The 27,858-nt window shown below is 56.5% G+C and overlaps 2 protein-coding genes and 1 long non-coding RNA gene across 16 annotated transcripts in view; 2 read left to right on the top strand and 1 right to left on the bottom strand.

The window, feature by feature from the left end:
- The window catches only part of LOC141726711 (uncharacterized), a 31,726-nt gene extending 7,192 nt beyond the window's left edge, over positions 1 to 24,534 (bottom strand). For 3 of the 13 annotated variants that reach the window (XR_012577757.1, XR_012577758.1, XR_012577756.1), the window contains exons 1-5: positions 24,396 to 24,534; positions 23,235 to 24,167; positions 23,020 to 23,140; positions 21,408 to 21,482; positions 18,362 to 18,502 (exon numbers count right to left, since the gene is read on the bottom strand). Coding sequence is in view for 9 of the 13 variants with exons in the window: in XM_074531715.1 (XP_074387816.1) it covers positions 2,409 to 2,470; positions 2,565 to 3,136; positions 3,382 to 3,503 (756 nt within the window). In the remaining 4 variants the exon portion in view is untranslated. Of the gene's footprint in view, positions 1 to 615; positions 691 to 1,122; positions 2,011 to 2,349; positions 2,471 to 2,564; positions 3,137 to 3,381; positions 3,524 to 3,751; positions 4,245 to 14,556; positions 17,720 to 18,361; positions 18,503 to 21,407; positions 21,483 to 23,019; positions 23,141 to 23,234; positions 24,168 to 24,395 lie in introns of those variants that run through there. The other 10 variants (XM_074531703.1, XM_074531710.1, XM_074531741.1 and 7 more) reach the window with 8 other exon arrangements.
- Positions 11,636 to 13,604, top strand: LOC141728269 (putative mitochondrial transporter UCP3). Its single transcript, XM_074535994.1, has 3 exons — positions 11,636 to 11,677; positions 12,751 to 13,013; positions 13,144 to 13,604. The coding sequence occupies exons 1-3, from the start codon at positions 11,636 to 11,638 to the stop codon at positions 13,247 to 13,249; spliced, it is 411 nt and encodes a 136-aa protein (XP_074392095.1). The 3' UTR covers positions 13,250 to 13,604.
- LOC141726743 (uncharacterized) lies at positions 14,221 to 18,266 on the top strand. Of its 2 annotated transcripts, none has more exons than XR_012577769.1 (3): positions 14,221 to 14,972; positions 15,620 to 15,699; positions 17,497 to 18,266. It is a non-coding gene; the product is annotated as an uncharacterized LOC141726743 (long non-coding RNA). The 2 variants fall into 2 exon arrangements; XR_012577771.1 differs by having other exon boundaries at positions 14,226 to 14,972; positions 17,963 to 18,266.
- Positions 24,535 to 27,858: the final 3,324 nt, after the last annotated feature.

Raw genomic sequence — 27,858 nt, 5'->3', positions numbered from 1 at the left:
ATGTTCTATATTTTTGTGGGCTTTGAGTAATATTTATGTATAGGTTTTTGATATTTGAATAATTTTTAATGGTTTTTGTTACTTTTTAAAGAGTTTTTGATTTAGAATTTGAAGAGTATTTGGTGTTTGGAGGAAATAAATTTGGAGTTATTTTTGGATATGGTTGAACTGTATTTTTAATGTTAATAAGGTCTACTTTTGGTACATTAGTTTGATTTTTTGGTTTGGTTGTGGGGAGGGTCTCTTGTGTAAGCCTGAGACTGGTATTAGGACTTTTTGTCTAATGTTTTATGAGTCTGTTAAGGAGGAGGTGTTGTTTTAAGTTTTATAAAATATCCTGAGACTCAGTTAAAATCAAGGAAGAAACATTATGGTAATTGAAGGGTGTTGTGTTTAAAGAGTTATAAGTCTTTTTTAATAACTTGAAATAAGGTGAGCCCAATGTACTTTTTCTGCCCCCACGAATGGCATGACCTGTGCCCACTGCTCACAATTCACCCAACCAAAATCAAGAGCAAATGTTGGCTGGGCTTTAAGAACTTGAAATAGCTTAGAAGCAAAATAAATAACTTTTTTTGCCCGTGTTTTGTTTTTTCCTTCAGATGCTGGACTTACCTCTGTGGATGTGTGCTGAGCTCTCACTGCAGGAACCCATCAGGCCCCGGTGGCTGTGAGTTTGTGTTCTTCTCACTGGGGAATTGGAATTAATTCATTCATTAATTGCTGAATTAATTGAATTAATGACCCCTTTCCCCTTTTGTGCCCCGCTGTGTGGGACAGGGGCAGAGAGAGCGAGCAGAGGAGCGGCCGGGGCTGGAGAGGGGCAGAGAAAGGCAGAGGGACCTCCCTGGTGTCCCCAGGGCACTGTGGGGAGCAGAAGGGACACCGTGAGGGCAAGGGCAGGCGGGGAGGGGACAGCTTGGGGCCAAACCCGGGTTCACCTGCAGGGAAAGGAGTCAGGGATGGTTTGGAGGGAAGAGCTGAGGGGATGAGTCCGCCCAGCTCGGCCCAAGTGGGAGCAGAGGTGAAGGCCAATCCAAAGCCAGCCCTGCTCAACCTCTGAGTCCCAGAATAAATTCTACAAACTGCCCATTGAGGGACTAAAAATACATAAAAACAAACCCAGGAGCAAACCAGAAGGTTCCTAGGAATCCCATTACAGTGTTGTCACAGCCTTTTTAACAGAATTTTTTTCACAACGCTGCATTTCTCTGTTGGGATCGTTCACTCTGTGGCTGTGGGGTTTTTGGGTCTGAGCTCCCTCACGGCGGCCCTGACACCCTGAGGAGTGGGGAGGGAAAGCAGAGTCAGGGCTGCTGGCAGGGCAGGGCAGGGGGTTCTACCCCAGAGCAGATCCAGCGGCTGCCCCCAGCCTGGCCAGGAGGGATCTGCTCTGGCTCCTACAGGGAAGGAATGCTCCCAGCTGATTCAGCCGGCATTCCAGCGGCCTCACCTCCCAATTCAGCCGGCATTGCGGCGGCCTCACCTCCCGATCCAGGTGACATCCCAGCGGCCTCACCTCCCGATTCAGGTGACATTGCAGCGGCCTCACCTCCCGATTCAGGTGACATTCCAGTGGCCTCATCTCCCGATCCAGGTGACATTGCAGCGGCCTCACCTCCCGGCACTTCCCCAGGCCCTCTCCTGCCCGTTCTGAGGGGAATTTGTCCCACCAGCAGCAGGGGAAGGACAGCAGCTGCCACCCTGGGACTTGGATTGTCCCCCTGGGGAATGCTGGCTACTGGGATTTAGAGCATTCCATGTATTTGACTGCTGAAATTTCCTAGCCCAGGGGGAGTTTTAGCTGACAGGCCAGCACAAAGATTGCTCTCTATGTGGTGCCTGGATTTGGGGTTTGCTATCAGCTTTGCTAGTTCAGGTGAGTTGTACCCACAGCCCCGCATTCCTTGATGAATAACCTGACAGCGCCTCATGGAGAGTGGAAATTCCCATGCAGAGGTACCACTTTTGCACCAGCTGTGTCAGGAGCCAGCAGAGGTTCCAGGGAAGCTGAGTGGGATCAGGACAAGGACAGGTCTATATTCCATAGAACTTGCTGTTTAAAATCCTCATCCCCCATCTCCCCTGATGTCCCTGGGGTCACTTGGCAGAGTTCCCTGGAACCCAGCTGATTTCACTCCCCCACCCCTGGAGCTCGGGCTCCAGATGATGTTTTAAAGCAGGACAAGGCAGTGGCTGGATGCACTCCCAGCCTGTGCTGAGGCAGCACACCTCTCCCTGCAGAAGCCCAGCTCCTTTCAGAGCCTCAGCAGCAGCCTCTACACATTCTTTCCCCTCAGGAAAAGGGATGCTCATCCCTGCCTTCAGCACACATCCAGTGGGACCTACCTGCAAAAGCTTCCCTTCACTTCTGCACTTCCAGCTGGCTCCCTGGGAAGTTCCAAACTTCATCCCAGTTGAACATCTGATTTTGAGGCATCTCCAAAGTATACTGCTTGGGATTCAATACCTGTGAGGGAAGATGGCTTTGGCTTTAGCGCTGCTGAGGGATGATGGCCTCAGGCTGGAAAGGAGAGAGGAGATTTGGGGTGGACAAGACATACCTGGGAGCTCTGGGAGGTCGGAAACAGGAACTGCTGTCTGAGCCCCTCTGCAAACGGTCTGTGCCTCCATTCCAGGTAATGCCAGCTGCTCCTTGGGGTCCTTCTGGGCTGTCGGTGGTGTCTGTCCGGGCTGAGGTATCTCTGTGTGCCTGTTCAGAGCAGCCCCTGGCTGAGGGGCCGCAGGCAGCGCTTTAGCCGTGTCTGTGCCAGCGCTGTCCCGGTGCCCACACCGAGATGTGTGTTCGGCACGCTGCAGGCACAGCTCCTCCTGCAGATCCCTAGGACGCGAGGGCTGCCAGCCCTTCGGGGGCTTCTGGCCTCCTCCAGGCCCACACCGGGTACAGCCGCAGCGGGAGCAGCAGCCCCAGTCCTGGTCGTTCGGCGGGGATCCCCCGGGGATGCTGACACGGAGCAGGGGGATGCGGGCGCTGTGGCTCTCACAGGGGAGCGCGGTGTCCCGGTACGGGGGAGCGCGGTGGCCGCGGTGCTGCCGGGCCGGGATCGGTGTCCCCGCAGGGCTGAGGGGCGGCGCCGTGTCCGCCAGGGGGCGCCCCGCGGGACGGGCGGCGGCGCTGAGGGAGCGGCGGGGCCCGGGGGGTCCCGGAGCTGTCACAGGCGATTCCCCCGCCCTACCCGTTTCCAGCCGTGATCCAGCGGCTGCTCTAGGGAAGCGCCGTCCTCCTGGCGCCCAGCACCATCATAGCCCCGGCTCCCCACGGCCCAGAGCCCCGGCGGGACCCCAGACCTGCACCGACCAGAGCAGGAGCGGCAGTACCTGGCTCGGTCCCAGCGCCCATTCCGGAGCGGCTCTTCCTACCTGTAGCGATGCCGGTCTGGTCCTGGTCCTATTCTCACCTCGATCATCCGGCTCCGGTGGGACCTCAGTCCCGCACTGGCCGCAGCCGGAGGAGCAGTATCAGACACGGTCCGAGCAGCCATGCCGGAGCGGCTCTTTCCACCTGCAACGATACCGGTCCCGATCCCAGTCCCAATCCGGCCTCAACCATCCAGCCCTAGCACCCACACCCTGCCCGCCTCCCATAGGAGACACCAGCAGAACCAGGACCGGAATCCCCGAGCCCGGATCCCGGTCTCACCTAGCCCCCATACCCTGTCCGCCTCCCACAGCGGACACCGGCAGGACCAGGACCCGAAGCTCCGGGCCCAGCTCCCGATCCCGGTCTTACCTGAGCACCTCGGGCTCTACGCAGCACCAGCCCCCGATCCGGATCTCCTCGCAGCGCTCCGACCGACGCTCCCGCAGCATCCCGAGCAAAGCATCCCCCGAAGAAAACGGAACAGGCGCGGATTGGCCGGCTTTTATGGGCGGGAGGGGGGGCGGGAGAGGGGCGGGGCGGGGAGGCGGGGCCCCGGGGGCGGGGCCGGCACAGGTGTGAGGGGCGGGGCGTGCACAGGTGTGAGCGATCCCAGTGCGGCTGGCGGGGCGGGGCCTTGGGGAATTTAAGGCGCGGAGAGGGCCGAGCGGAGCCATTTGCTCCTCGGAGGTCCGGTGGGTGAGGGTGCTGTCGGTCGGGGCTCTATATCTCTGTTCCTCTATATTTTTCTCTGTATTTCTTTTCTTTTGTGTTTCTGTTTCTCTACACCTCTCCTTTCTCCCCTCCCTTCCTCCCCTCCCCCACCCCCCACACCCACCCCCCCCCCTAACCCCCCCCCCTCCCTCTCCCCCCTAGCCCTCCCCTCCCTCCCCCCCTACGGCCGCCCCCCGCCCCCCGCTCCCATCCCACCTCCCTATTCCCTCACTCACCCCTACCCTACTCATCCCTACCTTACCCTACCCTATTCCTCCATCCTCTCCCTTCCCTCGCCACCCGGCCTTCCGCCCCGCCCCTCCGCCCCGCCCCGTCCCCTGCTGCCCCGCCCCTCCGCCCCGCCCCGTCCCCTGCTGCCCCGCCCACCCCGACCGCTCCCCCCTTCCCCGCTCCCCTATTCTCGTTCTGTATTCCCCGCTCTCCTTCTTTCCTCGCAGCTGCGGGGCTCGGGGTGCCGGGCAATAATAAAGCCCTGAGGGCCGGAGCCCGGCGCCCCCGCCCTCGCTGGGGCCCCCACACGGGGCGGAGCCGCTCTGCGGGTCCCCCCATTCCAGTTCAATACACCGCCCCACACCGCCGGGGTTCCGGCTGTCCCTACATCACACTGCACACTGGGGGGTGCGGGCGGGGGGTGCGGGTTACAGCGGCCCCCTCGTTAGGAGGGGTCCGGGGGGGTGGTGGGGGGGTTAGGAAGGGGCCCCCTCATTAGGAGGGGGTCCCTGGGGGGGGGGGGGTAGGTAGGGCCCCCTCCGGAGGAGGGGGTCCCGGGGGGGGCGGGGCGGGCCCCCTCCGGGGGAGGGGGCCCCGGGGGAGGGGGGCGGGGCGGAGGGGGGGCATTCCCCCCTCCTGGCCCCGCCCCCCTCCCCCGGGTCCCCTCCTCCGGACGGGGTCCCGGCCCTGCCCCCTCCCGGGGACCCCTCCTCCGGACCGGGGCCCGGGGGGGAGGGAGGGGGGGCGGGTGGGGTGGGGGGGGCCGGACGGGGAGGGCCGTTCGTGTGTGTGCTTATACGTGTACTTGTGTTTCACGGCGCAGAGTGACGTGCCCCCCTCTGCTTCCCCCCCACCCCACCCGCCCCCCCCTCCCTCCCCCCCGGGCCCCGGTCCGGAGGAGGGGTCCCCGGGAGGGGGCAGGGCCGGGACCCCGTCCGGAGGAGGGGGCCCGGGGGAGGGGGGCGGGGCCAGGAGGGGGGAATGCCCCCCCTCCGCCCCGCCCCCCTCCCCCGGGGGCCCCCTCCCCCGGAGGGGGCCCGCCCCGCCCCCCCCGGGGCCCCCTCCCCCGGAGGGGGCCCTACCTACCCCCCCCCCCCCCCCCAGGGACCCCCTCCTAATGAGGGGGCCCCTTCCTAACCCCCCCCAAGGACCCCCTCCTAACGAGGGGACCCTTCCTGACCCCCACTCAGGACCCCGTCCTAATGACGGGGTCCCCCACCCCGGGACCCCCTTCAAACAAGGGGGTCCCCAAACCCGACCCCCCATCCCGGGACCCCCTCCAAACGAGGGGCCCCCGTGGGATGGGGGAAGCGGAGCCCCGGCGGCGCCCCCTGCGTTCACAACCATGGAACTGCAGGGGGACACCAGCGGGGCTCCAGCGGGGCCGGGGGCGCCGGACTCCGGCCCTCTGGGCTTTATTATTGTCCGGAACCCCCAGCCCCGCGGCTGAGAGGAAAGAAGGAACGGAGAGAACGGCAAGAGAGGAGGGATAGCAGGGAGGAAAGTGAAAGGGAAGGGAAAGGCTGGAAAGGGACAGACGGACAGCGGACAGAGAAGGGAGAGAGGGGGAATAGAAAGGAGTAAGGGGAAGAGGAGGGTAGGGTCTAGGGGATAAAGAAGAAGAATACAGAGAGGAGAAGGAAGAGTAGAGGAGGGGACAGGAGGGGAGGCCGAAAGGGGAGGAGAGGAAAGGGGGGAAGAGAGAGAAGGGGAATACAGAGAGGAAAAGGAACGGCAGAGGGGGAGACAGGAGGGGAGGCCGAAAGAGGAGGGAAAGGAGTCGGCTTTGAGGAGGAGAGAAAAGGGGGGAGAGAGAAAAGCAGAGAAAGAAGGGGAATACAAGCAGGAGAAAGGAAAGGTAGAGAAGGGAAGAGGAAGGGAGAAAAAGCCGCGGAGCGGGGACAGAACCCACCCGTCCGCACCGAGCTCCGAGTGAGCAAATGGCGGTTAACGAGATTACCGGATCTTAAATAACCTCGGCCACGCCCCGCGCAGCCGCGCTGGGGTCCCGCACACCTGAGCGAGTCCCGGGACCCGCCCCGCACACCTGAGCCGGAGTCGGGACCGCCCCCGGCCCCGCCTTCACGTAGCTCTGGCCCCGCCTCACGTAGCTCTGGCCCCGCCCCCGAGCTCCGCCTCACGTAGTTCTGGCCCCGCCTCCGGCCCCGCCTTCACGTAGCTCTGGCCCCGCCTCCGGCCCCGCCTTCACGTAGCTCTGGCCCCGCCTCACGTAGCTCTAGCCCCGCCCCCGAGCTCCGCCTCACGTAGCTCTGGCCACGCCCCCAAGCCCCGCCTCACGTAGTTCTGGCCCCGCCCCCGAGCTCCGCCTCACGTAGCTCTGGCCACGCCCCCAAGCCCCGCCTCACGTAGTTCTGGCCCCGCCCCCAAGCCCCGCCTCACGTAGCCCTGGGCCCGCCCCGACTCCGCCCCGCCCTGCCCGGGATGGGAGCGGGGCCGTCGCTGGCGGTCCCGCCCGTGTCACACACACCGGCACCGCCCGTGTCCCCCACACCGGTCCCGTCCGTCGCACCGGGCCGAACCGGGGCTGCTCCCGGCGCTGCGCGGAGCCCCGAGCGCTGAGGCGGGGCCGGGATGGGCCGGGGTTCTGGCTCGGCTCCTGTCGGTGTCGGCTGCCGGGGGGTCCCGAGCGGTGCCGCCTCTCCCGCGGCGGGCGCGGTGTGGGGCGGGGATCGGGACCGGGACGGCCGCGGGCGGCGGGAGCCCCAGAACGGAGGCTCCACACGGACGGAACCGGGAACCGGCCGGGGCGGGGGGAGCCCCAGGACCCTCAGACCCCGCCGCATTCCCGGTGCCACGGAATCATTTCCCAGTGCAGGCCGAGGAGTCTTTATGAGAAAACTCAAAACTCAAGGATACGGGATCTGAGGGGAGGGGAGAGATTCTGGTATAAATTCAAAACACATTGCAAAAAATAAATCTATAGAGCAGCCCATGTGCTCTCCCAGCCTGGTTTCTGTGTGCTCGTCTGTGATTCCAGCTGCTCCCATGGGATTTTCAGCCTGTGGGGCTGCACTGCCTTGCCCGGTGCTAAGCACGACAGGAAACAATGGGAAAACCCTCGGGATCAGGCCGTGGAGCCTCTCAGTCACCGTGTCCCAAAAGTCTGGCAGTGCCCAGCGCTTCTGGCTGCAATTTGAGGGGTCCCAGCACGGGCCTCTGGCACAGGGCCCCTTGCTTCCCCAAGTTCCCTTTAACCAGGATGATTTTTGGGCTAGGAGCACCCAAAGCCAGCAGAACTGGCCTTAACCACTTTTTTTTTGTGGGACCTCTCCTCTCTCTTCCTCACCAAATTCCCACTGTCAAAAGCCATCCCCTCAGTCTCTCCAAGGAACTGAACTTGGATTTCCCAATCCAGCAGGGCAGAAATGCTGCTGTCCTTATTGTATATCCTAACTGCAGTAATTGCTTAAGAAATAATAGAAAGGAATTAAAGGAATGAAGAGAAAATAAGAGCTGCCAGCTCCAACCCCTTATCAATAATTTGCTTTAATTAACCAACTCAAACAAAGTCATTCACACCACATTGATACAGTATGACTCTTTTTAATGGAGTTACAGATGAATATTGCAGAATGTAAAAAACTTTAAAAAGCCAGAAACTCTTTTAAGATATAGACAGTGTGCAGCTGCAGAGAGTCTTGGGATTCAGGAGAAAAATGCCCAAGTTTTCAGTCTGTAGCATCTTCCACTCTGTGGTCCCTGGCAGCAAACGTGGCTTCAGCCTCAGGAAGGCACAGGGAGTCAGGGATGTCACCGATCCTGGTGCCACCTCAGCCTTTCAGCAGCACAGTCTGCAGGGAGAGAGAACAAACGGGTCAGAATGGACGGCCTAATTCCAGAAAATCATCCCAATCCATACAGCACTGGGCAGAGCTGTAAGAACTTCCCAAAGGTTCCTTTCCCTGAGGACTGAGGGCTCCAAGCTAAAGGCACAGGCTGGGCCTGCCATGGACAGACTACGGGAAGCCCAGAAGGAAAAGCGACTGGGCCAATTCCATCCAACATTCCAAAATCAGGCTCCTCACCAGCAGTACAGAAAACCCCTCTGGGGTAGAGCAGCAGAAAAAGCCACCTCTGCACTTCCCAGAGATATAACAGGAGAGCCCTCAGTGCAGTGCCTGTGAGTGCAGTGGGGCTGGCACACAAACATTCTGTGCTCACCTTTCAATGGAGTCAATAGTGAAACAGAACAAATCTCTCTTGTAGTCCAGGCTCCTTGAGGTGCACCTGTAGATGCTGCCGAGGATCTTTGAGCAGCCAGAGCAGAATAAGGTTTCTACTAAGCTGTAATGGAGAAATAACATTGATTCAGAAAAAAATAAAAGGAAGCACCTCACCCCATCCCTTTCCTTAAAAAAACCCAAAAAAAACAAAAACAAAACGCCAAACAATCATGCATTATCATTTCTTGAGGCATTCATTCTTGCTTTACACGGTGTAAATTATGAGCACTCATCTTTCAGCCTGAATTTGCAGCAGCTCCTCAGACTGACTGACCTCAGCAAGCCCTGATCAGAATCACTACATATCAGGATCACTACAGATCAGGATCACTACATTGAGGTAGGGACCTCAAAGCCCATCCCATCGCAGCCCTGCCATGGCAGGGACACTCCCACTGTCCCAGCTGCTCCCAGCCCCAGTGTCCAGCCTGGCCTTGGGCACTGCCAGGGATCCAGGGCAGCCACAGCTGTGCCAGGGCCTGCCCACCCTCACAGGGAAAACTTCTGACACTGAATCCAAACCTGCCTTCCTTCATGCTTGAGGCCATTCCCCTTGTCCAGCCCTGCCTGTCCTGTGAGGAATCCCTGTCCCTCAGCCCACACAGCACACCGCACACAAATGAGAGTTCCAGGCCCACACCGGCACTGCGGGCCCTGCACCGGGGCTGTCCCGGGATCCCCGCCCGCCCCGGGGCTGTGTGAGCAGCAAAGGCTGGGTGTCCGTGTGAGGCACAGGACAGGCTGTGGTGTCCGTGTGAGGCACACAACAGGCTCTGGTGTCCCTGTGAGGCACAGGACAGGCTGTGCTCTATGGCACAGGGACCATTTCTGCGTACCCTGTAAGGGATAATGTGTCACCAAAGCCTGGCCTGACACACAAAGGGTGTCCAGGCCTGCCTGCAGCTGGAGCTGACAGCTGAGGGCACAGCTCTGTCACCCACAGCCCTGGGCTGCTGAAACCTCTTGGACACAATAAACTGCATTTTGGAGAGCTGCCTGGGGCCCTGCATCCCTCATTTTGGCTCTTATCAGTGAGGTTTGCCAAAACCCTTCCTGCCTGTCCCTCAGTGCCCGCTCTGGACATGCACGTGCTCCTTTCTGTGCCTGCCCCTGGCCCCCATGTCCCCTCTCTGTGTCCTGGGTGCCTCAGGTGCCCCGTGCACCTCCAGGTGCCAGCAGCACCCAGGGGAGCTGGCCCCAAAGCCCCAAACTGGGGGCACCAAACTGGGCCAGGCACCCCCAGCCCCTCCGGCCACGAGCTGGAGCTGGGCAGGGCCAGGGTCCCAGACAATTCCCCACCTGTCAGGAAATGCCACAGCTTTGTCCCAGAAAGGAGAGAGTCCTGCAGCTTTGGTCCAGTAAAGGGAGAGGCACTGGGGAACGTGCCCAAGGGGGGTTTTCCTTCCCCCTTTCTTTCTCTCCCTCTCTCTCCTGGTTCTTTCTCTCATTCTCTCTCCTGCTTTTTTCTCTTTCTCTCCCTCCCTCCCTCTCTGTCCCATCCTCTCTCCCTCTTCTATTTTTTTCTCTTTCTCTCCCTCTCTCCCATTTTTTTCCTCTCTCTCTCCCATTTTATTCTCTCTATCCTTCTCTCTCTCAATCTCCCTCAGTTTTTTCTCTTTCCCTCCCTCCCTCTCTCTTCTCTCCTATTTTATTCTCCTTCTGTATCTCTCTTTCCCCCCCTGTATTTTTTCTCTCTCTCTCCCTCCTTCCCTCATTTTTTTTTCTCTCTTTCTCTCCCTCCTTCCCTCATTTTTTTTTCTCTCTTTTTCTCTCTCTCCCTCATTCTCTCCCTCTCTTTCTCTCCCGTTTTTTCCTCTCTCTCTCTCTCTCTCTCTCTCCCCTGGGTTTTCCTCTCTTTCTCTCTCTCTCCCATTTTTTTTTTTCTCTCTCTTGTTCTCTCTCTTTTTCTTCCTTGCTTTCTCTCTCTCTCTCCTCTCCCTTGCTCTCAGTACTGCAGCCTCCTTTAATCCCAAACTCCCAAACCTTCCCAAACCACCTGCCCCATTTCCCCCCTGACTCCTCTCAGGTGCCCTGAATTACCAGAGGTGATGAGCCCAGCAGCCCCAGGGACTGGCAGGGCAATGCTTTTCCAGCCTGAATGATTCTGGGGTTCCAAGAGGATCCTGGGGAGCAGAGGCACGGTGCAGGTGCCCAGATGTGAGTGCTGCTGCCCCAGGATGTCTCCAGCAGCCTTCACTGCACTCCCCAGCTTTGTGTACGTCTCTTGAACAGCCAAGGGCAGGGATGGGCCTGCACCCATCAGGAGATGGAGTTTGTGCCCCAAGGGATGTGTGCAGGGCCATGGAGCGCTGCCTGTGCAGTGTCAGGCCTGGCACCCATCAGGAAATGGAGTTTGTGGAACAAGGGATGTGTGCAGGGCCATGGAGCGCTGCCTGTGCAGTGTCAGGCCTGGCACCCATCAGGAGATGGAGTTTGTACACCAAGGGATGTGTGCAGGGCCATGAAGCGCTGCCTGCCCAGCCCTGCCTCAGGGATTTCCTCTGCTGGGCTCCCCACAGCCAGCAGGGCCTGTGTGACACCCCAAACCCGTTTGCACGTTTGGAAACCCTCCCCTGTCAGCAGGAAGCACTCAGGGATCCCATGGCAAACTGGCTGAGCTCTGTGCCCCACTGCCTTCACGTGGCACTGCGGGCCAGTGCCATTCACACACCCAGAGCCCAAACATCCCTGCAGGCCTGGGATGGCACAGAGCCACAGGGATGGCAGGGCTGGCACAGAAATGCTCTGGCTGTTCCCGTGCACTCCCGAGGAGGGTGAAGGTCAGGGGTTACTGCAGCCCCTGCAAAGGTCCTTGCTGTCACCAGCTGATCTTTAAGGTCACAAGTGTCAGCCCCAGTTGGAGTTACCCTGGGGCAGCTGCCAGGAGCCCTGGGGGTGTTTGGCTGCTTGTGAGGACAGAGCCCTGCAGCCCTGGAAATGTTTGTGAGGGGATGGACAATGCCCTGCAGCCCTGGAGATGTTTGGTTGGGGTAGACCTGGAATTCAGGGGCATTCCTGATATCCTCATGCTCCTCCCAGAGTTCATTTCTGTTGGAACACATTGGCAATGTGTCCATCACACTCCACCTCTAAGAAAGATAGCAAAATTGTGAGGAAAGATGGAAATGTTTAGCTTTCAAAGGTTAAAGGTGGTGCATGAAGCTGGAAAGCTCACCTTTGAAGGAATGTGAATATAATAAGTTAAGTGCTTAAGAGCTTGGAAGTGATAAAAGCAAACCAACAAAGAGTTGTTTTCAAAATTAACTTTCTTTCTTTTTTTTTTTTTTAAACAAGACCCAAATTTCATGCATAATGCACTGACTGTTACTGTCCTGGATATTTGCTACCTTTTTTTTGGAAAAAAAGCAGAGGAAGATACTTTCTGAATGAAACTAGAGCTAGATCAAAATAAACTCTGCATTGCTCTGTGAAATAAACTGTCAGTATTCCCCTGCCAGTCTGTCCTTGTTTTGTGTTATGGCACTACACAGAGGCTCCCACTGCCCAATCCAGAGAGTTCTCCCATGATTTTCTGTCATGCTCAGCAGCTCATTTTAACCCCAGAGGTTGAAAATCCCTGGGAGCAGTTGGAATCAAGAGCATATCACACAAAAAACAGGCTGGGAGAGAATATGAAACCTTCCAGAGATTTACTTTTCCTAGTGCTTTTTTAATTTAACGCAGGACCCCTCTCTTCCCCCTAGACCCCATATTTTTAACTCGGGGTTTTTTTTCTCAAAAAGAATTCCCTGCCTAGGCTGGGAAAAAAAAAACCCTCCAAATTATTTAGGGGATTTGGGATGGGTTCAGTTGGTCAGTAGGAGCAAAAACTTGGCAAGAAATTCCTTATCTCTTGGGTTCAGCGAGAGGCTCAACGTGAACACGAGTGAAAATACATTCAAAAATAACAATAAAACAAATAAAAATAAAAGCAATAATAATATAAACAACAATAATATAAAATAAATTTTAAAACAAAAATAATTTTAGCTACTGAAGCCCCAGTGGTGCTGCAGTTCCGCCGGCGGCCACCGGAGGGCGCTTCTCTGCACCGCCGCGCTGTGTCCGCCAGGCGGCGCCCGCGGGGCTTGGCGGGTCCCGGGGCTCCTCCCGTTCCCAGCCGCGATCCCGGTCCCGATATCCCGGTTCTGATGCCGGTCCCGGTTCTGATCCCGATGACAGGTGAGCACGGCACAGGGAGGGAACACGGCCGGGCGCCATCCCTGTCCCTGCAGCGTCCAAGCCCGGCCCTGCCCTCCCTCACACAACGTCCCGTGCCGCTTCGTGGCCGCCTTCGGCGCCGGGTTCTGTGCCACGGTGGTGGCGTCGCCGGTGGACGTGGTGAAGACGCGGTGCATGAACGGCAGCCCCGGGCAGTACCGCAATGCCCTGAGCTGCCTGCTGGCCCTGCTCATGCAGGACGGCCCCGCCGGCCTCTACAAGGGGTGAGTTCAGCTCCTGCGGACCGGTCGCGGCACAGCGCCCCAAACACCCCGAGCCGCGGGCAGGATTTGGGGGATCCCCGCTCTGGGGATGTCCCCGCATGTCCCCTGAGCCCCGCTTGTGCCGGCACAGCTTCGTCCCGTCCTTGCTGCGGCTGGGCTCCTGGAACGTGGTGATGTTCGTGTCCTACGAGCGGCTGCAGCGCCTGATGGTGCTGGCACGGCCGGCGCTGGCCTGAGCCCGCGGCGCCCCGGGCCGCCCGGCGAGGCTCACATCGATTACATTCATCGCATCCATTCTATTCATTGCCGGAGCGCCGGGGAGCAGCGGAGCCACGGGCCCGGGGAGGGACGCGAGAGACGCGAGGAGGAGGAGGATGCTGGAGGAGGAGAAGCGCAGGAGAACAGAGGCTTTCAGAGAAGAGTTTTTAGGGACGGAGGAAAAAATGTTTGTTGGCTTTGCAGTCGGGAAGAGCAGCGCTTCCCGAGGGCGGGGGTGTGGGCAGGCGGGACCAAGCTGAGGGCCAGGGAATTCCCGTTGTTCCTTACTGGCGCTTCCAATAAATCGCCCCTATGGTGCCTGTTCACAGCGTGGCTCAGGGTTTCTTTGCCTTTTTGGGGTGTTCAGGGTCATTGTCCAGCTCTACGTGTGACACTAGCCCAGCACATTCTCTGTCACTGCCGGGGCACTGAACAACTTCCCACTGATCTCTGATTATTCGGGTCATTGTCACAATCACCAACAGCAGCTCCACCTTCTGCCCTGCCGAGGCAGCAGATCCTTGACCCACGGCAATCTCTCTAAAGGCTCAAATGGTCCCTTTATGGGACAGTGAAGATGTGTATCCTGAGCAGGAGAGGACACAGAATTCCCTTTCCCTGTTTCCCAAGCTGGGAATTGCTCTCTCCCCATGGGTAACTGGCAGGAACAAGGTTCCCTCTGCTGTCACTCCATCTTCAGCACCCTCATTTGTCACAGACACTCAGCTCTGTTTCAGGGACTCCCGTCAGACACCCGATGGCTGTGATCAGAAGCAATCCCCCAGGCGGTTTTAGCCCCGGGAGCAGCAGGAATGGCCAAGGACAGCTGCTGTCCCGGGACAAGGCGGCCGGGCTGCGGTTCCGTGCCCAGCCCCGTGTCCGCCCTGCAGAACGCGGGGTCGCTCTCTCCGCCCCGTCCCTGTGCGGGGATCGGGACAATCCCCTGGCTCGGGCAGGGCACGGCGCCCTCGGGTGCGGCCGGAGGGGATAGGAGCGCGCAGGGGCCGCCCGGGCGGGGCGGCACCCACAGGGCCGCGTGTGCTGCGGCGCCGCTGCCGGAGCCGCTGCTGAGCGGGACGGGTCTGTGCCGGCACTCGCGGCTCGCTGCGATCGCGCTCCGTGGAGCGAAACCCGCGCCGCGCTCCGGCTGCGGTGGGATGGGACGGGCTCCGCTCTCGGCAGGCAGCGGGACGGGGGTCCCTGTGCCACCCCACGGGCCCCACAGAGAAGCTGCTCCTGTGGCCGAGGAACAGCGGGGAAACTGAACAGTCCTGAGGGAAACCGATGGAAAAACAACTTTGGTTTGGGTTTGGACTTGACATTTTCCCCCTGGCCCCCGCCTGATCCGGGTGTTTTGCCTTAGGGAACAGGAGACAGAAGGGGGAATGGGGCAACAGATAATTTGTTACCCCAAAAGGGACGAGCTTATTTCTGTTAATTCCCGAAACACCTGGAATGATTTGGGTCTCGGAAACATCTGGGAGCCTCCCTGTGAATCCTGGGTGGGGCCGAGGTTATAAAAGGAGGAAAGGATGGAGGCAGGGGGGGTTCGGGGGGGCGAGGAGCAGCGCTGCCTTGGGGATTTGCATCTGGAAGCGGCCACCAGTTTCCTGCTGGGAATCCTGGAAAGAGAACTCGGTGAGAAATGCGAATGCTGCAGCTGGAGCGCTGAGAGGGGAGAGTCTGCAGGGAATGTGTCTGGTGAGTCTCCTCATGCCCCATATCTGATGCTGGGCTGGCACCGGGGCACCTCATTCCCATTTAAACTCTCTGGAAATGCACTTAAATTACAAACTGGACTGCAAAAGGCACGTGGGAAGCTTTGGGTCCCTAAGGGAATGGTCTAGGGATTTGTGCAGCCTCCGACCTGCACAGATAACTCCTGCTCCCACAGAAACCTGCTGGCTCTAGGGCAGGAGTGGCAGCAAAGTGGCAGCTCCAGTGCCACCCCAATAAGTGACTGTCCTTGGGGCTCTCGGGGCCGGGAGGGAATGCTGTCCCTGCCCCTGGGGGAAAGCAGGAGCAGGATCAGCGCTGCAGCTGGGTCTGCTCCTGCTCTCTGTCTCCAGGGTGCCCTGGAGGGCTCTGGCTCGGGATAATCTGTGTGTGAGAGCTTCCCGTGCCTGTGCCCAACCCCTCTGGGACAGAGCGTGCCCCAAAGCTCCATTAACCCTTTCCCTGTGTGTGAGAGCTTCCCGTGCCTGTGCCCAACCCCTCTGGGACAGAATGTGCCCCAAAGCTCCATTAACCCTTTCTGTGTGTGTGAGAGCTTCCCGTGCCTGTGCCCAACCCCTCTGGGGACAGAACGTGCCCAAAAGCTCCATTAACCCTTTCCCTTCTGCTGGCAGGGCAGCGTGTGAGCCCAGGCCATCCTCCCTGGAGCAGGGACAGCCGAGGATGAGCCGCAGGGATTCAGCCATCAGAGCAGGTGAGGATGGATCTCTGTGCTTGGCAATTGCTCTGCTGTTTAATGTCACACTGCAGTGCCCTCCAGCCCCTGTGCCCTGCAGCAGCACCCACAGCCCCTGGGCTGGGCAGGGAACTGCTCTGGGAGGGAAATGGATGTGCAGGAAATTTCCAGAGTTTGACAGAAGGCTCACATAGTGTGGATCTGTATGGAAATTCTGAGATAAGAAATGCTGACTTAGAAATGGCACGGAACAGGACAGGCATTGCTGAGAGAGAACTGGAGCTAGAAACAAGTTTTAAAGGATGGTTTGTTAATAAGACTGGATACCTTAGAGAAATAGAACTATGAAAGATGCATTGTAATGAGATTCACAAGGGGTAATTTTAGATGATTGGCTTTAAGGCATTTACAGCATGGTGTGGCAGAAGCTGACAGGCCAAGAAACACTTACAGTGTATTGGAATTAGGAAATAGCTGACTGCTGATTGTGATGGGTGAATTATAACATCTGTATTGTCTCACCCTTCACATGAGACTGAACATGGGATCCAAGTTTTTAAAATGCCTCTCAGCTGCCCCATGTCTGGGTCAGAAAAGAGCATCATCTGATAAACTGGTGCTTTTTGTGAGGAAGATTTATCAGATTCCTTCCAGCCTTCTCTGGGGTGTTTGTGCCAAAGGGGCTCTGACCCCAGAGCCACACAGGGTGTCTGTGCCTGCATCCATGTCAGTGACATTTGCCAAGTGTGACAGGACAGCAGAAACACCCTGGGTTTGCTGGGCCAGAGATGGAACATGGAGGTGTCTGTGCCAGCAGGGTGTGAGTGCTGCCAGCCTGGGCTGTGGTGCCTCTGTCCCTCAGCAGCCAGGGCAGGGAGGGAAGTGCAGGTGAGGCAATTTTGGCTGTTTCAGACTGCTTGGTGCAGACCTGGCAGCACTGGAAGAACAGCTTTCCTCCTTCTTTCTGTCCATCCCTGAGCAGAACATGGAGATGATGCTGCACTGAGCCCTCTCGTTTGTGGGTGTTGTTTGGTTGGTTTGTTTGGGGTTTTTCTGTTTTTAATGTATTTCTAAGTGGTGCAGTGAGGAGCAAGGTGCTGGTTACATGATTTCTGACTGACACATCACAGGAATGGGCACAGGTGAGTGCATGTGCTTCCTGGCACAGCCAGTGTGCCATCCTGAGTGAGGATTTCCAGCCCCAGCTGCCCGTGGCACAGCTCCTCACTGCTCAGTCACTGTGCACAGCTCCCTCCTTTCCTGGGCATCCCTGCAGTGGGAGCAGAGTCCCCTGACCCTGCAGGAATTCCCTGCTCCTCTGGAGAGGGGTGAGACCAAAGCTTGGGGGCAAAGGACAACAACCAAAGCAGGGCCATTGTGTCCCTGATGCATCCAGGACAGCATGTTTGCCTTGTTCCCAGCACTGGTGAATCTAAACAAGATTTGTTTTTGACAAGATTGCCTGTTCTTCACTTCTCCAGCTCTCCCCCCACACCTGACTCTGCAGCTGTAGCTCACCTTGCCCTGGCTGTGGCTGATAAAATATCATTTTTGTAGCAGCAATCCATTCATTTAAAGAGCACAAAGAGTGCACAATGCAGCAGAGACTTTGGGAAATCCATCCAAATGAGGGACTCTGCCTTCCTGCTGTTCCTGTAGCTCTCCTTCCTGCTTTCACCTGGGCTGGCAGGATGGCCAGGGCCCATATTTATCATATGAAAGTGCTGTTACTGAATTTGTCCAGAAGTTCTGATTACAGACACTCATTTTCTGACAGAAAGCATTTTCCCTTTGCCTTTCCCCTGCTGTTCCCAGGTGCTGCCCAGGCTGTCTCTCTGTGCTCCCAGGAGGAAGGGCAGCCCCTGCCTGGCCTGCCCAGCCCAGCTGGATGGGACAGGGCTGTGTGGGCTGGCAGGGCAGGAACAGCTGGCTGTGCTCTGGAGTGCCTTGGAACGTTCCCCTGGCAGCTTTGGAAGGGTTTCTCTTTGGGATTGCTTGTGAGGCACCATCCCTTTGTACAAAGCCCAGTGCTAAAGGACTGCCAAGTGAGATAAAAATGGTTCTGGTAAAATGAGGCAAAGAATGCAATAAGAAAAATGAGCTTCCTTTTAATGTCTGAAATAGCTGGGAATAGAAATGCTGGAAAAGGGCACTTTTATGTCTGAATTGGTGTCACCTCCCATGGATAAAACCCCAAAGTGAGCCATCAGAGCACAAGTGTGAAAACTGGATCCTTTGACTTCCACAGTGGAATTAATTTTCTTTTCCTCCTCTCTTTCAGGCCAGGAAAAATCCCCAAACTCCTCCCAACTTTGCCAGAACCTTTGGTGTTTGAGCAGCCCCAGCCCAGCTGTGCCCTGCTGTGGGTGAGTCAGAGGCACCCAGGGCTCCTCCTGCCCTCACTGCCTGGGGCTGCCATTGCTGCCAGCCCAGCCGGGGCTGCTCACAGGGCAGGGTGAGGGAAGGGACAGGCCCTGACTCCGTGGCTCACAGGGCTCATTTGTTATTTTATTGTATCTATTACATTAAACTATGCTAAAAGAATAGAAGAAAGGATCTCATCAGCAGGCCAGCTAAGAATAGAACAGCAAAGAATGATACCAAAGGCTTGTGGCTGGGACAGAGAGTGTGAGCCAGCTGAGTGTGATTGGCCATTAATTAGAAACAGCCACAGACCTACCTGCTTTATGTATTATTTTTCTGTTAATGCCTGTGTGTTGTATTTTTCCATCAATCCAAGCTTCTTCCCAGGCTGCAGATCAAATCTTTGGGTGTCTCTGGAAGTTTCTGGTTTTCCAATTCCCACATCTCCCCTCTCTCTCTGCATTAAGAAATTTTTATTAATAGATTTATATGGATAATTTGTAATTGGTATATCAAATAGGTAAATAAAGAACAGATTTTTTTGAGTAGTGAGAGATAAATACAAAGTATTTAAACTTGAAACTTTAGTTGAAGTTATTTAAATGTTTGGTTTAGGTTGGTTCATTGGTAAAGTTGTATAATTAAAAGTAAATCAACTAAATAGAGGCATAATATTTGATTGAATTTTATATTTTAAGTTATTATTTAATAAAAATTTTATACTATTGATTTTTATATTTATGAAGAAACTTAGTTTATAGTTTTTGGTGGGTGTAATACAAGATGTTAGGTGAAAGTTGGAATTTTTGTGTAATTTACATTTGTATTTATGTTGTGTAATTTACATTGTTTTTTAGGGTGGTTGTTTGTGTGAAGTGGGTTTATGTTTCTTATTGAAATTTACCTGGGTTTTTCTACTTCTTGAGATGTAAGTAAACTTTGTTGTCATATGAGAAATAAACTATTGCTACATCCTGGTTTATAAAATAGCATAGAGATTTGTCACAATACTTATTTAAGATATTATTATTATATTTATTTTTGTTATAAGTATGGAGAAATATTAGATTAAAATAGTGTATGCAGTAAAGAAAAAATTAAATTAATTAGGAATTATTTAGATTATATACAATTAGTAACATGTGAAATGATATATTTATTAAGTACTAAAATATTGTATATTATTTTAGAGTTTGGAACAGTTGATAAATTTTAAATTAGTGGAAGGCTCCATAATTGTTAAAAATAGGTTTAGTTGTTATATTGATAAAGTCAGTTTGTTAAGTTAAAACTATTTGAAACTTATTTTTGATATAGTAAATATTTGGGATTGTTGTTAATTATTTTATTTCAGTATAGCTAGGGTTTGATTCTAGTTTAAATTGTAATTGGTGCATGTTACTTAATACATTTTTATGTAACGTTTTTAAAAATAGTAGTTATGAGTAAAAATTTTGGTGTTAAAGATTAATTAAATTATTTAGTAATTGGGTTTTTTAAGTATTTTTCGAATAGAGATGTTTTGAATACAGTAAACTTCTTCTTTAAAGATTTGAAAGTGGTTACAGACAGGATTGTGAATTTGGATTTAGATATTGAGAGTGCGAGGGGGCAGGAAATGTAGTTGTAGGAGAGAGTGAACACTTAGTATGAAACTTAGAAAAATAAATTAATGTTGTAGTTGGATTTTTCATTGAAGTGTTTTTGTAATAATAACTGAGGAAAGTTATAAGATTAATAGTTTGGAGGAGGTTTTTAATGAAGTTTTTTTTTAACTTTGGAAAATAGGTAAAATTGTGAGATAATATTAGGTTAAATGGCAGAGTTAGTGTAGAGATTAGTTAGGGAGTTCACTTCGTTTCAGAGATGTAGAAGTGGTTAGAGAATAAAAAAGTGGGATTTTGAAATTATGTGGTTTTGGTAATTATATAAAGAGATGGTAAAGTATGTGAAACTCAGTTGTAAATATTATAATGATGTTTTATAAATAGTATTTATTATAAAATAATTAATTTCCTCTAATTAGTCTATTAGTAGTAAGTGTTTGGAGAAGTTAAGGTTACTTTTTGAAAATATTCATATATTAGGGAAATAAAGTCAAATTTTAAAATAGTATGATATTAATAGTAATTGCTATTTTTTGGGGTTATTTATAAAAGATAAAAACTAGAGATTGTAATGAAGAATAGATTTTTTAATGAAATGGATGATGTAATAAACTATTTTTTTACTTATGAGCAGGTGTTTGTTAGAGTTTTATTTTAGTTGTTTTAATTGGAGCTGTTTTACTTTTTTAAGAAAATTAATTTTATACTTTATAGTTTGGAAAAATTATTTTTAATAAAATTTATTATAAGTTCTATTAAATAACATTTAAATTTATAAATAATTAACTCTGATAGTAAACAATAATAAACCTAATTTTGATAGGTCATTACAGTGATAAAATTAAATTTAAGACTATTTAGACTTAAATGTAGTAAAATTTAATTTTGTTTGACTTTATTAATACTCGAGTTATTGAAGGTTGTTATTTATAAATATTGAAGTTTTTAAAGCATTTCGGTTTTGGAGAAACTGTAGGTTGCTGAATTATTATTGTTATTACCTATATCCTTACATTGTAGTTTTATTTATTGGGAGCTATGTGTCTTAGTAAGATATTTTCATTTATGTTATATTTAGAATGGTAATGGATTGGAATAATGGGGTTTTCCTGTATTTAGGATATTGATCAGATTGTTTTGTAATTTTTTTTTTGGTGGGCTTTGAGTAATATTTATTTATGGGTTCAGATTTTTGATATTAGAAGATTTTATGGTTTTTGTTATTTTTAAAGAGTTTTTGATTTAGAGTTTGAAGAGTATTTGGTGTTTGGAGGAAATAAATTTGGAGTTATTTTTGGATATGGCTGAGTTGTATTTTTGATGTTATTAAGGTCTACTTTTTGGTACATTAGTTTGATTTTTTTGTTTAGTTATGGGGAGGGTCTCTTGTGTAAGCCTGAGACTGGTATTAGGACTTTTTGTCTAATGTTTTACAAGTCTGTTAAGGAGGAGGTGTTATTTTAAGTCTTATAAAATATACTGAGAATCAGTTAAAATCACGGAAGAATCATTATGGTAATTGAAGAGTGTTATGTTTAAGGAATTAGAAATCTTTTTTAATAACTTGAAATAAGGTGAGCCCAATTTACTTTTTCTGCCCCCATGAATGGCATGACCTGTGCCCACTGCTCAGGATTCACCCAACCAAAATCAACAGAAAATGTTGGCTGGGCTCTAAGAAATTGAAATAACTTAGAAGCAAAATAAATCACATTTTTCTACTGTGTTTTTTTTTCTTTCAGATGCTGGACTTACCTCTGTGGACGTGCGCTGAGCTCTCACTGCAGGGACCTGTCAGGCCTCGGTGGCTGTGAGTTCATGTTCTTCTCACTGGGGAATTGGAATTAATTCATTAATTAATTGCAGAATTAATTGAATTAATGAACCCTTTGCCCTTTTGTGCCCCGTTGTGTGGGACAGGGGCAGAGAGAGCGAGCAGAGGAGCGGCCGGGGCTGGAGAGGGGCAGAGAAAGGCAGAGGGACCTCCCTGGTGTCCCCAGGGCACTGTGGGGAACAGAAGGGACACCGTGAGGGCAAGGGCAGGCGAGGAGGGGACAGCTTGGGGCCAAACCCGGGTTCACCTGCAGGGAAATGAGTCAGGGATGGTTTGGAGGGAAGAGCTGAGGGGATGAGTCCACCCAGCTCGGCCCAAATGGGAGCAGAGGTGAAGGCCAATCCAAAGCCAGCCCTGCTCAACCTCTGAGTCCCAGAATAAATTCTACAAACTGCCCATTGAGGGACTAAAAATACGTAAAAACAGACCCAGGAGCAAACCAGAAGGTTCCTGGGAATCTCATTACAGTGTTGTCACAGCCTTTTTAACAATTTTTATCACAACACTGCATTTCTCTGTTGGGATCGTTCACTCTGTGGGCTGTGGGGTTTTTGGGTCTGAGCTCCCTCACGGCAGTGCTGACACCCTCAGGAGCGGGGAGGGAAAGCAGAGTCAGGGCTGCCGGCAGGGCAGGGCAGGGGGTTCTACCCCAGAGCAGATCCAGCGGCTGCCCCCAGCCTGGCCAGGAGGGATCTGCTCTGGCTCCTGCAGGGAAGGAATGTTTCCAGCCGATTCAGCCGGCATTGCACCGGCCTCACCTCCCGATCCAGGTGACATCCCAGCGGCCTCACCTCCCGGCACTTCCCCATGCCCGCTCCCGCCCCTCCTGCAGGGAATTTGTCCCACCAGCAGCAGGGGAAGGACACCAGCTGCCACCCTGGGACTTGGATTGTCCCCCTGGGGAATGCTGGCTACTGGGATTTAGAGCATTCCATGTATTTGGCTGCTGAAATTTCCCAGCCCAGGGGTTTTAGCTGACAGGCCAGCACAAATATTGTTCTCTATGCGGTGCCTGGATTTGGGGTTTGCTATCAGCTTTGCTAGTTCAGATGAGTTACACCCACAGCCCCACATTCCCTGATGAATTCCTGCTGGAATAACCTGACAGCGCCTCATGGAGAGTGGAAATTCCCATGCAGAGGTACCACTTTTACACCAGCTGTGTCAGGAGCCAGCAGAGGTTCCAGGGAAGCTGAGTGGGATCAGGACAAGGACAGGTCTATATTCTATAGAACTTGCTGTTTAAAACCCTCATCCCCCATATCTCCCCTGATGTCCCTGGAGTCACTTGGCAGAGTTCCCTGGAACCCAGCTGATTTCACTCCCCCACCCCTGGAGCTCGGGCTCCAGATGATGTTTTAAAGCAGGACAAGGCAGTGGCTGGATGCACTCCCAGCCTGTGCTGAGGCAGCACACCTCTCCCTGCAGAAGCCCAGCTCCTTTCAGAGCCTCAGCAGCAGCCTCTACACATTCTTTCCCCTCAGGAAAAGGGATGCACATCCCTGCCTTCAGCACGCATCCAGTGGGACCTACCTGCAAAAGCTTTCCTTCACTTCTGCACTTCCAGCTGGTTCCCTGGGAAGTTCCAAACTTCATCCCAGTTGAACATCTGATTTTGAGGCATCTCCAAAGTATACTGCTTGGGATTCAATACCTGTGAGGGAAGATGGCTTTGGCTTTAGCGCTGCTGAGGGATGATGGCCTCAGGCTGCAAAGGAGAGAGGAGATTTGGGGTGGCCGAGACATACCTGGGAGCTCTGGGAGGTCGGAAACAGGAACTGCTGACTGAGCCCCTCTGCAAACGGTCTGTGCCTCCATTGCAGGTAATGCCAGCTGCTCCTTGGGGTCCTTCTGGGCTGTCGGTGTCTGTCCGGGCTGAGGCATCTCCGTGTGCCTGTTCAGAGCAGCCCCTGGCTGAGGGGCCACAGGCAGCGCTTTAGCCGTGTCTGTGCCAGCGCTGTCCCGGTGCCCACACCGAGATGTGTGTTCGGCACGCTGCAGGCACAGCTCCTCCTGCAGATCCCTAGGACGCGAGGGCTGCCAGCCCTTCGGGGGCTTCTGGCCTCCTCCAGGCCCACACCGGGTACAGCCGCAGCGGGAGCAGCAGCCCCAGTCCTGGTCGTTCGGCGAGGATCCCCCGAGGATGCTGACACGGAGCAGGGGGATGCGGGCGCTGTGGCTCTCACAGGGGAGCGCGGTGGCCGCGGTGCTGCCGGGCCGGGCTCGGTGTCCCCGCAGGGCTGAGGGGCGGCGCCGTGTCCGCCAGGGGGCGCCCCGCGGGACGGGTGGCGGCGCTGAGGGAGCGGTGATGCCGATGGGGTCCCGGGGCTGTCACAGGCGATTCCCCTGCCCTACCCGTTTCCAGCCGTGATCCAGCGGCTGCTCCAGGGAAGCGCCGTCCTCCTGGCGCCCAGCACCATCATAGCCCCGGCTCCCCACGGCCCAGAACCCCGGCGGGACCCCAGATCTGTACCGAGCAGAGTAGGAGGAGCAGTACCTGGCTCGGTCCCAGCACCCATTCCGGAGCGGCTCCTCCTACCTGTAGCGATGCCGGTCTGGTCCTGGTCCTATTCTCACCTCGATCATCCGGCTCCGGCGGGACCCCAGTCCCGCACTGGCCGCAGCCGGAGGAGCACTACCGGGCACGGTCCGAGCAGCCATGCCGGAGCGGCTCTTTCCACCTGCAACGATACCGGTCCCGATCCCAGTCCCAATCCGGCCTCAACCATCCAGCCGTAGCACCCACACCCTGCCCGCCTCCCATAGGAGACACCAGCAGAACCAGGACCGGAATCCCCGAGCCCGGATCCCGGTCTCACCTAGCCCCCATACCCTGTCCGCCTCCCACAGCAGACACCGGCAGGACCAGGACCCGAATCTCCGGGCCCAGCTCCCGATCCCGGTCTTACCTGAGCACCTCGGGCTCCACGCAGCACCAGCCCCCGATCCGGATCTCCTCGCAGCGCTCCGACCGACGCTCCCGCAGCATCCCGAGCAAAGCATCCCCCGAAGAAAACGGAACAGGCGCGGATTGGCCGGCTTTTATGGGCGGGAGGGGGGCGGGAGAGGGGCGGGGCGGGGAGGCGGGGCCCCGGGGGCGGGGCCGGCACAGGTGTGAGGGGCGGGGCGTGCACAGGTGTGAGCGATCCCAGTGCGTCTGCGCGGGGCGGGGCCTTGGGGAATTTAAGGCGCGGAGAGGGCCGAGCGGAGCCATTTGCTCCTCGGAGGTCCGGTGGGTGAGGGTGCTGTCGGTCGGGGCTCTATATCTCTGTTCCTCTATATTTTTCTCTGTATTTCTTTTCTTTTGTGTTTCTGTTTCTCTACACCTCTCCTTTCTCCCCGCCCTTCCTCCCCTCCCCCACCCCCCACACCCACCCCCCCCCCCTAACCCCCCCCCCCTCCCTCTCCCCCCTAGCCCTCCCCTCCCTCCCCCCCTACGGCCGCCCCCCGCTCCCATCCCACCTCCCTATTCCCTCACTCACCCCTACCCTACTCATCCCTACCTTACCCTACCCTATTCCTCCATCCTCTCCCTTCCCTCGCCACCCGGCCTTCCGCCCCGCCCCGTCCCCTGCTGCCCCGCCCTTCCGCCCCGCCCCGTCCCCCGCTGCCCCGCCCACCCCGACCTCTCCCCCCCTTCCCCTCGCGTACCCCCCCGCTCCCCTATTCTCGTTCTGTATTCCCCGCTCTCCTTTTTTCCTCGCAGCTGCGGGGCTCGGGGTGCCGGGCAATAATAAAGCCCTGAGGGCCGGAGCCCGGCGCCCCCGCCCTCGCTGGGGCCCCCACACGGGGCGGAGCCGCTCTGCGGTCCCCCCATTCCAGTTCAATACACCGCCCCACACCGCCGGGGTTCCGGCTGTCCCTACATCACACTGGGGGGCGCGGGCGGGGGGTGCGGGTTACAGCGGCCCCCTCGTTAGGAGGGGTCCGGGGGGGTGGTGGGGGGGTTAGGAAGGGGCCCCCTCATTAGGAGGGGGTCCCTGGGGGGTGGGGGGGGGGTTAGGTAGGGCCCCCTCCGGAGGAGGGGGTCCCGGGGGGGGCGGGGCGGGCCCCCTCCGGGGGAGGGGGGCCCCCCGGGGGAGGGGGGCGGGGCGGAGGGGGGGCATTCCCCCCTCCTGGCCCCGCCCCCCTCCCCCGGGGGCCCCCTCCCCCGGACGGGGTCCCGGCCCTGCCCCCTCCCGGGGACCCCTCCTCCGGACCGGGGCCCGGGGGGGAGGGAGGGGGGGCGGGTGGGGTGGGGGGGCCGGACGGGGAGGGCCGTTCGTGTGTGTGCTTATACGTGTACTTGTGTTTCACGGCGCAGAGTGACGTGCCCCCCTCTGCTTCCCCCCCACCCCACCCGCCCCCCCTCCCCCCCCGGGCCCCGGTCCGGAGGAGGGGTCCCCGGGAGGGGGCAGGGCCGGGACCCCGTCCGGGGGAGGGGGCCCCGGGGGAGGGGGGCGGGGCCAGGAGGGGGGAATGCCCCCCCTCCGCCCCGCCCCCCTCCCCCGGGGCCCCCTCCCCCGGAGGGGGCCCGCCCCGCCCCCCCCGGGGCCCCCTCCCCCGGAGGGGGCCCTACCTACCCCCCCCCACCCCCCAGGGACCCCCCTCCTAATGAGGGGGCCCCTTCCTAACCCCCCCCAAGGACCCCCTCCTAACGAGGGGACCCTTCCTGACCCCCCCTCAGGACCCCGTCCTAATGACGGGGTCCCCCACCCCGGGACCCCCTTCAAACAAGGGGGTCCCCAAACCCGACCCCCCATCCCGGGACCCCCTCCAAACGAGGGGCCCCCGTGGGATGGGGGAAGCGGAGCCTCGGCGGCGCCCCCTGCGTTCACAACCATGGAACTGCAGGGGGACACCAGCGGGGCTCCAGCGGGGCCGGGGGCGCCGGACTCCGGCCCTCTGGGCTTTATTATTGTCCGGCACCCCCAGCCCCGCGGCTGAGAGGAAAGAAGGAACGGAGAGAACGGCAAGAGAGGAGGGATAGCAGGGAGGAAAGTGAAAGGGAAGGGAAAGGCTGGAAAGGGACAGACGGACAGCGGACAGAGAAGGGAGAGAGGGGGAAGAGAAAGGAGTAAGGGGAAGAGGAGGGTAGGGTCTAGGGGACAAAGAAGAAGAATACAGAGAGGAGAAGGAAGAGTAGAGGAGGGGACAGGAGGGGAGGCCGAAAGGGGAGGAGAGGAAAGGGGGGAAGAGAGAGAAGGGGAATACAGAGAGGAAAAGGAACGGCAGAGGGGGAGACAGGAGGGGAGGCCGAAAGAGGAGGGAAAGGCTTTGAGGAGGAGAGAAAAGGGGGGAGAGAGAAAAGCAGAGAAAGAAGGGGAATACAAGCAGGAGAAAGGAAAGGTAGAGAAGGGAAGAGGAAGGGAGAAAAAGCCGCGGAGCGGGGACAGAACCCACCCGTCCGCACCGAGCTCCGAGTGAGCAAATGGCGGTTAACGAGATTACCGGATCTTAAATAACCTCGGCCCCGCCCCGCGCAGCCGCGCTGAGGTCCCGCACACCTGAGCCGGTCCCGGGACCCGCCCCGCACACCTGAGCCGGAGTCGGGACCGCCCCCGGCCCCGCCTCACGTTGCTCTGGCCCCGCCCCCAGCCCCGCCTCACGTAGCTCTGGCCCCGCCTCGGAGCCCCGCCTCACGTTGCTCTGGCCCCGCCCCCAGCCCCGCCTCACGTAGCTCTGGCCCCGCCTCGGAGCCCCGCCTCACGTAGCTCTGGCCCCGCCTCACGTAGCTCTGGCCCCGCCTTCGAGCCCCGCCTTACGTAGCTCTGGCCCCGCCCCCTAGCCCCGCCTCACGTAGCTCTGGCCCCGCCCCCGGCCCCGCCTCACGGAGCCCCGGGTCCGCCCCGAGTCCGCCCCGCCCTGCCCGGGGTGGGGCCATCGCTGGCGGCCCCGCCCGTGTCCCCCACACCGGCCCCGCCCGTGTCCCCCGCACCGGCCCCGCCCGTGTCCCCCATACCGATCCCGCCCGTGCCCCTCACACCGGCCCCGCCCGTGTCCCCCGCACCGGCCCCGCCCGTGTCCCCCGCACCGGCCCCTCCCTTGTCCCCCATACCGATCCCGCCCATGCCCCTCACACCGGCCCCGCCCGTGTCCGCCATAATGATCCCGCCCGTGTCCCTCACACCGGCCCCGCCCGTGTCCCCCACACCGGCCCCGCCCGTCGCACCGGGCCGAACCGGGGCTGCTCCCGGCGCTGCGCGGAGCCCCGAGCGCTGAGGCGGGGCCGGGATGGGGCCGGGGTTCTGGCTCGGCTCCTGTTGGTGTCGGCTGCCGGGGGGTCCCGAGCGGTGCCGCCTCTCCCGCGGCGGGCGCGGTGTGGGGCGGGGATCGGGACCGGGACGGCCGCGGGCGGCGGGAGCTCCAGAACGGAGGCTCCACACGGACGGA

This window comes from Zonotrichia albicollis, chromosome 2, assembly GCF_047830755.1.
Source record: "Zonotrichia albicollis isolate bZonAlb1 chromosome 2, bZonAlb1.hap1, whole genome shotgun sequence".
Classification (NCBI taxonomy): domain Eukaryota; kingdom Metazoa; phylum Chordata; class Aves; order Passeriformes; family Passerellidae; genus Zonotrichia; species Zonotrichia albicollis.
Note: the sequence above shows the minus strand (reverse complement) of the source record. Positions and strands in the feature narration are given on the sequence as shown.

Coding starts and splice junctions, on each gene's coding strand:
- LOC141728269 (XM_074535994.1), top strand. CDS start 11,636: ATGTGTCCATCACACTCCACCTCTAAGAAAGATAGCAAAATT. Junction 11,678..12,750: donor CTAAGAAAGATAGCAAAATT/GTGAGGAAAGAT, acceptor TCCCGATGACAG/GTGAGCACGGCACAGGGAGG. Junction 13,014..13,143: donor CCCGCCGGCCTCTACAAGGG/GTGAGTTCAGCT, acceptor GTGCCGGCACAG/CTTCGTCCCGTCCTTGCTGC.